Source organism: Symphodus melops (assembly GCF_947650265.1).
Source record: "Symphodus melops genome assembly, chromosome: 16".
NCBI classification, from domain to species: Eukaryota; Metazoa; Chordata; class Actinopteri; order Labriformes; family Labridae; genus Symphodus; species Symphodus melops.
This window is the reverse complement of record NC_136706.1, coordinates 16,654,809-16,665,077: the sequence shown is the minus strand read 5'-3', so window position 1 is coordinate 16,665,077 and position 10,269 is coordinate 16,654,809. Positions and strand designations below refer to the sequence as shown.

General features: G+C 39.4%; 1 protein-coding gene and 1 long non-coding RNA gene across 4 annotated transcripts in view; one reads left to right on the top strand and one right to left on the bottom strand.

The window, feature by feature from the left end:
• Positions 1 to 560: 560 nt before the first annotated feature.
• The window catches only part of cntfr (ciliary neurotrophic factor receptor), a 214,718-nt gene continuing 205,009 nt past the window's right edge, over positions 561 to 10,269 (bottom strand). For 2 of the 3 annotated variants that reach the window (XM_079363680.1, XM_079363679.1), the window contains exon 10: positions 4,310 to 5,172. In XM_079363680.1, coding sequence (XP_079219806.1) covers positions 5,042 to 5,172 — 131 coding nt within the window. In that variant the 3' untranslated portion in view covers positions 4,310 to 5,041. Of the gene's footprint in view, positions 2,176 to 4,309; positions 5,173 to 10,269 lie in introns of those variants that run through there. The other variant, XM_079363681.1, reaches the window with a different exon arrangement.
• On the top strand, positions 5,050 to 6,465 carry LOC306836540. The gene is made up of 2 exons (XR_013780795.1): positions 5,050 to 5,136; positions 5,296 to 6,465. It is a non-coding gene; the product is annotated as an uncharacterized lncRNA (long non-coding RNA).

Here is a 10,269-nt window from a genome sequence, read left to right as displayed (position 1 = left end):
ATACATCTCACACAATGATTGTTTGAAGAATAATGAAATGAGTTGAAAAGAGTAGTAGTTATACCCACTGGAGATATATCTCAGGTGTCACAGTGAAACAAAGAAGTAAAGAGAGAATGATGCATCATGCTTAGAGTACTTAAGCCCAAAAGATAGAATCAGCCTTTCTGGTAACCCTTGAAATGCCAATATTGCTTATTTTCATCTGTAAATATACTTTCTCACCAAGAAAAAAAAAAGAAAAGCTAACCTTCCCTTCAAGCTTACAAGTATTGATTTTCATAATTAGAAAAGAAGCTGATTTGTTGTCGGGCAGAACCTGAGAGGTAATCAATGTGTCATCACCGTTATTAGACTGGGAAGTAATTGCACCTGTGACTCCTTGTCTATTTAAAAAATGAACATCCTTTAGCCAACCTAAAGCCACTCTGCCTCCATGAAGTGTTGCATGTTTGAGGAAAGAAACTAATTAAGATAACCAGTTGAGAGCAGCAAGAACAGATATGTTGTGTTCTTGATGAGAGAAGGGAGGACGGCAAAATGAGTAAGAGGCCAGCATGTCATCGTTCATTGTGAAATGGTCACATTTAATGGTTGAAACCTGTCATTGTATATACATCTATAAAAAAGACCCCAGGTACAGGTTACGACATTCTACTGCTAATACATACATTATTATTATTATTAAATAATAAACCTTTTGTTCAATGTTAAAGTTACATATCATAGTTTACAAAATAGGATCAAGGAGAATTAAGCCATTATGAATGTCTGAAAAAAAACTAAAATCCTCTATGTGTTTTTAAAAATAAAATTAAAAACAATAAGACACATCAAAATTCCTTTGAATAACATAATATTAACGAGTGATATTGGCTATTGAAATGTAAACTGCAAAAAGACTTCTTTAAATGTTTTTTAAAGGCTTTAGAAAGCAAACTGTTTGTGTTATTGTATTTTACAGCACAGAGCAGAATGAAAAACCAACAAAGCTTGTAAAATGTTCCGATTAAACAACTTCGTCATCCTTATTACAAAGCGGAACCGAAAACAATGTGTGGGAAAAGAATTGTTCAGTCTCAATTCCACTTTATTATTATTATTTGTACAATCCAGGTCTTCCTTTCCAGTTGCTGAAAGCAGAGTGTAAAGCTAACTGTCTAAATAAGCCAAGCTATGGTTACTGAATTCTTCAGTGTTAGTCCTCATATTAAAAAAAAAGAAGACTCGCTCCGTCTGTTTCATTCGGTCATCCAAGTTGACAGATTCAGTCAGATTGAGTATTTCTGTGGCCTCTTTGATTAATCTTTTATACAAACAGGAGCTGCAGAGTTCCTCGGGTCCATCCCAAGTTTCATTTGTATCCCTTGTGAGTTGATGGCAATCAGGTGTCAAACACACACACACACACACACACACAAACATACACACCATATACGCACTCACTCACACAACTTTCTTGGGTTTTTTTTTTAAACCCATGATGAAGGCAGACACAGGCTTCAGGAAGCTCAGTGAAATGTTTGGGAATCTTTGTTGGGGGTTAAGTTGAGTCTTTGGCATGATGATTTAGCTGTATGGGGACTGCTACGGTAACTACACACACAAACACACATGCAAATGCTTGTAATAGTGTGTTTGTCTGTACAGTGCTGAAGTTTCAGAAGAAAGCAAAAATTAAGACTAGCAATTAATAATGAAAAAAAATAAGAATACAAAGGTCATGAAGAGATCTTTTTCCGTTGCCTCAGGAGTTGATTTTCTTGTTCCGAAGAGGAGATTCCCAAACTGTTGTCTGCCAAACAAAGTCTGCTGTGGCCCATCAAAACCACCAGAGGGTATTCTAAGTCTGCCTTTACTGCACACTACTGTTGTTACGGTTGTTGTTGCTCCTGTTGCTGCTGTGTTTGTAGTTCCGGATGATGATGATGATGATGTTCATGATGATGGCGTTTCCAAAAGTTCCTCTGAAGAATTTCTTTGTCACCAAAATCAAAAACTGCTCGATGGCATTATCATCGTCTGATTTTATGTCTAAGTAATCTTGGTGAGTAACGGCAAGTAGGACAGATATGATCAATGCACTGTATCCTTGAAACATGTGCAAAATAGAAAGAATAGCCTCTCCCCCTCCTCTTCTTCCTCCTGCTCCCTTCAGGAATACGGCATTCACATCTGGAGAAGGAGACAGAAGCACAAATTAGGCACTCCATCAAACACTCAGTTCTTTCTATCTTTTTTAAAGACATTTTTGGGCTATTTTGCCTTTAAGGAATAGGACAGCTGAAGAGGAACAGGAACCGCTAGGAGGAGAGGGTTCGAGATGATATGCACCAAAGGGCCAAGGTCGGACATGAACCCATGGCATCTGCGATGAGAACCTAAGCTCCGCACATGCGGCACACGACATGATGCCCCAATTATTTCTGTCTTTTAAAGTTGTAAAAGTCCAAATCAATTTTTGAAATTTACTTATTCTGCCAAAATGTCCCCTATAACCTATATATTATCAATCCTTCCAACATGTTTTTTCTCATTTGGGCTCGTAGGGTCCTGGAGCCGATCCCAGCTCCCATTGGGCGAGGGGGGTACACCAAGGACTGTTCCCCGCTCATTCCCAGGGCTGACATGTAGACACAGACAAATTTCCACATAATATTAAAGCTATTATCGTTTTTTAAATCCTGTCCTGAAGACTGGGTCATTTGAAAATGACAGGACCATGTTCAGCTACACAGTGTACATGCTGTGGCGACTGGTCATTAGGGGCAGGTGGGGCACAGCCCCACCTATTAGCGTCAGAAAGAACTGTGCAAACAAATCAAGTTATCATTATTTGTTACATATTATGTCATAATGTATTAGCTATGATAAGCATGTTCGTAATTTGTATCGGATTATTTCTATTTTATTTCATTCTTAACTAAAAATAAAGTTTAAATACTCCGTTTTGTGAACTACGCTGGCTGAAGGGGTTGGTACAGTGCAATGTGTATTACACAGGGAAAGTGCTAATACACATGCACAGAGTTTGTATATGTAATGTAAATCAGATTAAAAATATGACAAGTGGGGCTCACAGCTCGTAGCCCCTCATGTTCTTTTAGATTTGATTGGCTGACTATTCAGAAGGGACCAAATGACTGTCTGTCTGTGACTGTATCGATGAATTAGTCCGCAAGCGGGAGGATTTAAAAGCTAGCAAAGTTGTGAAGATAAATAAAGTGGATTTCCTATTGGAGCGAGAGAAGTTGGAGGTAAAATGCAATGGAGCATTCCAACCGATGGATATTGTCATCAACCAAAAACAAATTGCGGATTTAATGTGGACTGGTTCTCAAAGAAAAAGTGGCTAACAGTTAGCTACCGAGAAGAAGGCGCTCTACTGTTTTCCGTGTTTGCTATTCGGCGAGGATGGGGTTCAAAGATTTGAAACATCTTTCTGAAAGGATCTCAAAACATGAAAGCAGCGGGAGTCAGCTGGACTGTGTGCTGAAACTGGGAGTACTTCGAACGGTAAACGTGGCCGCTCAAATTGACAGGGTTGACAGGCGTTACAGGCGATCCATTGGGCAGCATAACGACAGGTGGAGGAGAACAGGTATGTGCTCATTCGGATAATCACATGTATTAAACTTTGTAGAAAATGCAAAGCTGCATTGCGGGTCCATGACGAATTGGCGGACAGGCATTTTCCGTTTTATTTTTGAGACCATGAGTGAGGGCGATTGGAGGCTTCAGAGGCACTATGATGCTCAGCCCATCTTCAAAGGGACATCCAGCACCATTCAAAACAAACTGTTAGACTGCATGTATGAAGTGTACAGGGAGGAGACAGTCAAACAAATAAGCGAGACATCCTTTGTTGCTGTAAAGACTGACGAGACAACTGATGAGAGTGTGAGAGAGAGTTTGTGTCAAAGAAAGAGTGTGTATATGAGGGTTTGTGTGTGTGTGAGAGAGTGTGCTGTTTGTGTATGTATGTAAGATTTGACAAGACACTATGCATAGTATTTTTAAAACCATAAATGACCCCTTGACATGTGTGAAATTAAAAGAAGGGCATCAGTCCAGAGAGTAATTCAATTTCCTTGTTTATCTTATCATAATCGGGTTGTGCCCCACCAATTTTTCGCACACAGAAACGCCACTATGTACGTGTATAGTGCCCAAGCAGTAAATTGATTTAAACTTTTCCAGAAGTTAAGAGAGATTCATCTTTTTTGTGGCATTAGTTTAAGCTTTACTGTGCATGGTACCTTAGTACCTTATCATGTTTTTTTTGTCATTTGCAATTCTTAATGACTAAATGAACTATTTAACTTAATTACTTTAAAGTTAAATAGCATTTAGCAATTAAGGAGCAAGAAAAGGGCAGTACCGTGTGGTACTCTCTGTTGCTGTGTTCACATTTAAATGTTACTGTTTCAAAAACGATACAATCAAAAATGTCTTTCATTATCTGGAGATATGATCTCCAGATAATAATATGATCTGGAGATATGACGTTCTAAGGAGCAGCAGGTGTTTAGTTGGATATGAATCAATGTTTAATGTCATTTGGCTTAAGATCATTATAGTGTGTTGTTTGTCATGTTTCTTCTTTGCTTTAAAGGTGCAAAAACCAATCCCTGTTTTCACACGTTTCCATAAGATTTGCTTTGACATTCAGCTTTTCAGTATTCATTGTTCGACATCTACTTCCTCGACAGCACACGTACTTTTACAACATGATTTACACTGTAGAACTATAAAATTAATGAGATGGGACAGCTTTGAATTGGATTTTACCCCAAACCCTTCAGGGGATCTGCAGAGAAATATGAAGAAAGACTCCCCGCTGGGTCATAAAACAAACTCACCCAATCGTTGTTGCTCTTGTTAATATTAAACCTGCTCTTGACATCAATAGACATGCATGGACTTGCCAATATGTGACTGAATGGCTGAGCTCATAATCAATTCAAAGATGAGGGTTTGCAGACTCATTATAAGTGTTGTGTGTGTGTGTGTGTGTGTGTGTGTGTGTGTGTGTGTTTGCTCACCACATGAACAGCAGCAGCATTCCTAACAGCAAAGGGGAGAAAAATGTGAGGAGTCTTGCAGCTCTGCCGACTGGAGGTTCAGCTTTTTGTGGTGCGTTGGAGGATGGTATGGGGGAGGTCTTTGTTTCTGGAAAACAATCACAAAACACAATAAACCTGACTGAGCATATTTTTTTAATAGAACCCTGGCATCAAATTTTACATCTTTTTCTTTTTTTCTTGCTGTGTTGCACAATCGTTTGTCCCTAAGGGATGAAGCATCAACCAAAATGTCGCTCTGATGAATGGCCGCCGAAAAGTGCTCATCATACAAGGAAGAATCCAGCAGAAAGGAAAACACAGCACAGAGTGGAATCAATTCTAATCAGCAAGCAAAATCAATACAGGACTTATCAAGGCAGTTATGAAGTGAACTGGGCAAAGAAATCTCTTTATTCTGGAGCCGCAGGGAAACGTAGGCAGACAGGAGGGAAGAGACTGAGCAAGAAAGACTTTTCAGTTATGGAGATTCAAAAAAGAACAGTGAGGAGGAGGTAAAGAGCCAGAAACCATATGATTAGAGGTCGAGTCAGAATATGAACTGTGACAGTCACGTTCCATGAAATTGTTATATCCCAATAATTTTTGACAGAGAATACAAAATAGTATCAGTCACAATCATTACTGTCGACTGATTTCTGCACTGCCCGAAAACTTGGCACAATTACAACATCACAAAAACTGACCTTTGAAGCAAAAAGATTAATTCTATAATTGTGACTTGTTAAAACAGTAAACATGTGAAAACATGTATTATTTAAGACAATGAGGAGCAGTTAGGGTCCAGCTAGCACTATCATGTCTTTCAACTTGACGTATAATGCAGCCCAAATAGACCTGAAACTGTATCCACAAATACTCCCCACAAATCATTAAAATATATACGTGATTTATATTTGTATGTGAGACATGTATACAAGTTTAAAAAAAAAAGTTCCACTCTCATTCATATTCTGTGGATACAATCATTTTCAAGTTTATGAGGTTGGCTCCACAAAGCTTGCGGCTAACATAAATATGCTGAAAATTACAATGTGCTCTTCCTTATGCTGTTTCTAGTATTTCAGTGTGGTTTAACATTGCCTGACAAATAAAAATATCACAGTTTAATGTTTTATAAAACAGGGCTATTGCTACAGCTGCAGGCAGCGCAGTAGATATTAACTTGTGCACACTGTATTCAGCTTAGTCGACAACCAACTGAATTTTTTTTTTATAACTGGAGTGAGAATATGATTTCCCTATCCTTTCAATTAATGACTGCACTGCAGCACAGTGTTGGGAGTGGGGAGATATTAGGAGAAAGCAGCCAGGTGTGAAATAGCTATAGAGAGAGAGAGAGAGAGAGAGAGAGAGAGAGAGAGAGAGAGAGAGAAAGAGAGAGAGAGAGGGAGGGAGAACTACAACACATTTAACTTGATCAGCATCTCAAGTGCAATACTTCCCTTTCTGCAGAAAAAAAAACATTTTGCTTTAGAGAGGTGGAGAAAATAAAAATTATGCATGACAAATATGATGGTGATGACAAGAGACAGTTATTGGATGCCATGTTCATGTTACAAGCTCATTGGGGACGAGAAAAGACAGGGCGACAAGACAATGATGTCAGGAGGAAAGAGGATTGATAGAAACAATAGCAGAGCAGAAAAATATGTAAAGGAGCAGGAAAAGAGAAGTGAAGGGGAAATCTGAAACATTTTGATGGATGAAAAAATTGTGCACATTGTGAAAGGGGAAGTAATATGATTCAATCCAATGAATGATTTGAACTTCAACTACCCTGCCTGTTCATCTGTTCTTTTTTTGGCTGCTATATGATGTTTTGATTCCATGTAAGTTTCGATCTTGCCATCATTGTCATTCAAAGATGACGTCTAAAAAGCACAAAGCTAAAGGAGCTACTACACTACAGGAAATTCCATTTTCAAGTTTCAAAACAGATAAACAGTCTGTTGCATGGCCGCCGGACGTGGTGAGAGGGAGATTTGTTTTTTTAATGTATCAAAAAAAATTTGCACAATTGATCAATTCCTTATGAATATTTTGGTAAATGATTTTAACACATGTAGGCTATTATGTGTGTTTTGTTTTCAGGCATAATTAGCACAGGTACACGGATACGTTGGACACGTTTACATTGTCAATGTTAGGCAGGCTCGTGGTCACAGAGTAAAGTAAAAAGGTTTCCCGCTCGCTCCATGCTCCATTCTTATCAGCAGCAGGCTAGTAAATTGTAACGACAGAAATGAGGAGGAAATATGGCACAGAAACACATCTGGAAGCAGTTACCACAAGCTTGCAGAGTGCCACAGCAAGTGCGCAAGGTGCACCGGAATGCACGGGTGTGATGATAGAACAAATAGCCACACTTTGGGATGATGTTGTTGAAGACGGGCTGATCCACAAGGTTGAATACTGCGCATCACAAACCTCTCTGAAAATGCCAGACACCACCAGCAAAACCCCAGCTCGCCAAAAACGAGAGAGCCAGAGGCAGTGGTGCATGGCGCACAAACAATGGATTGGCGACCTAGCTTTTTCGAGGCTAATGGTTGATATCGGAAATGGACAGAAGATTTGATCAAGCCAGTGTTTAACTTGGCGCAAAGTGAGAGCGGTCTGTTATCAAAGCAGCAGAGGGAAAGAGCATCAATCTGGAGGCCCTTCATCTACCGAAGCTGGCTACCGAAGGAGTTTGACACAGACCGCCTTCAACTCCAACTCAAAATGCTTGGACCAGGGATCACCAAGCAGCTTGTCGATGTCACAAAAAACAAGGTGGCTCTACGTGTGTCACAGTTTAAGGTGTAGCATCATGTTTGACAAAGCTTCAGTCACTTAAAAGAGCCATGTTTTCAGAGACAGAAAAATTGATTGAGTTATGTCTGTGCCTACCCGTCTCTGTGGTCTCATCCGAGCACACTTTCTCAGCCTTGCATCTTTTGAAGACATGGGTGCACCAGCATGCATCGGTATGCATGCCCGCACAGACATTTTGAACTCCCTGGACATTCGTCCCCTTATGAGAGACTTTATCTCCACGACCCCAGAGCCCGTCTCAACATTTGGACACCTGTAACCAGGGCAACCTGTCTGTAGCTCAAAGTAAGCTCATGGTGCCACAGCGCTCTTTCATATCCATTCATGCAGTTTAACATCAAACTGTAGTATTTTTGCAATGTGGTGGGGATGGAGATGGAGAGTGATATTTTGATCGTGTGTTCTGTGCATAATGGATGTGGAGAACTGTTCAATGAAGTTTAAATAGTTAGAGATTATTTCCTTGTGGTTTTGTAAAAAGGTTGGAGACGGAGAAAGAAGAGTGTTATTTTGTGTGTGTGTTTGCGTATAGGCGATGTGGAGAGCTGTTCAATAACATGCTGAAGTTGTCTGAAATTATTTCCTTGTGGTGTGCGATATAAATAGGTGCAGTGACTCGGGTTCATACCAGCTGACCAAATCTATTGCATTGTAGCGTTATTGTTTAAGTAATACTATATTCCTCTGAGAGCTGATGATGTCAGTGTGTTACAGACCCTGGCTGTGTGCACTGAAGTGTATAAGACAATAGAGTGGTGAATCTCAATTATTTTCAACTATTTAAATGTATGTATTATAAATGTATTTTTTTAATAGACCTATAGGCTCGTATGTTTTTTTTTTGTCTAGCACCCCCTGTTCAAAATTACTTCCAGCAGCCATGCTCTGTTGCATGACTGAAATACACTGTAGGTGTATTTATTTTCTCTGGGCAAAAAGCTTTTTACAAACATGCATCAAATGACAGGATTATAAAAGACGCAGAGCTTACAGGTCAAGAAATATGAAAAAAAAAAAAAGCTCTGAGCTGAGGATGCCAATATTTATCGTAATGAATCCATACAATCAATTACATAAGTGGATTATGTGCAATGGATGCATTTAAGAAAGTTTAGAAAATGCAGAACTTAGACTGAGTGTGCACGTGATAGTGCTTAGAAAAAACATTCAGATTCTGCTTTTCAGAGTCATTGCCATATTCTGTCCTTGTACTTTTATGTTGGATTTTATTTTTTCTTAAAAAATAAAGTTCTTATCAGATATAACAAAATTCTCCTGTCAATGATTGAGCAGGACCAATTCATGCATGTGCAGTACTTTAGATTGCTCATACAATTAAAAGCACCTTTTTGTATTTATTTAGGGTTTTAATTGCCTTTATTTGAAGGGACCCTTGATAGAGTAGGAAATCGAGGAGAGAGTGGGACATAATTCGCATGCAGGAAAAGGAGCCAAGGGTCTGAACTGAACCTGAGCTGCCTGCTTGGAGGACTCCCTACATGGAACGTGACCTAACTGCTTGTCCACCAGCGGCCCACACCTCATACCTTTAGAACCCTCAATGTCTAAAATACTGTATCACCTCCAATTCAACACTCCATGTCTTAATGAAAAAATAAGAGATTTTTTCCCCCGATGGATTAGATCCAGCATACAGCAGAGGCAGAACCTTAACACAGCTCAGCAGAGAAGGGGACTTGAACGAGCAACTGAGCACTTATAAATAGTTGTCGACATTGAGAATATAAGACATGATATCTAGTTTGGTGCTAGACAGTATCCACTTTCTGTCTCACAAAGTGGGTGAGGCTGATACTTATATGTTTGATGATTGCAACATTTGGGGTGGCTGCAACTTTTTAAAGCCTCAACTGATCTACTTTATACTTCCTGGAATGTGGTTGCTAAGCAATAGTCCTATAACTGAGGATGGGATTTCGAACAGTCGTCCGTCTGTCACTGTGTTATCCACTTGATGTGAAATGAGGTTGTTGATGCCAGGACACAGAACAGACATTTAACTACAAAACAGCTACTATTTTTGTTCATCTCCTTTGGGTAGGGTGAACTGCTGTTACTGATATGAACTGAGAAAACAAATTAATACAAAAGATGAGGAAGAGGCAATGTGGCAGGCTTGACAGGAGAAGGACAAGGAGAAAACAGAGAATGTGTACCTGTGTGTTTTTGGACTGTAAGCCACACAATCAATAAGTCACAGGAAGTCTGTTCATTTCCTATGCGGCTGAGTGATCAGGGAATATTGGTCAGTGTGGTAATGTTAACAAGCTGGTCAGGTGAAAAAAGTTGGCCTGACTGGACTGTTTGTGTTTATTGGACAGAAAATCTGTTATTTTCACTGTTT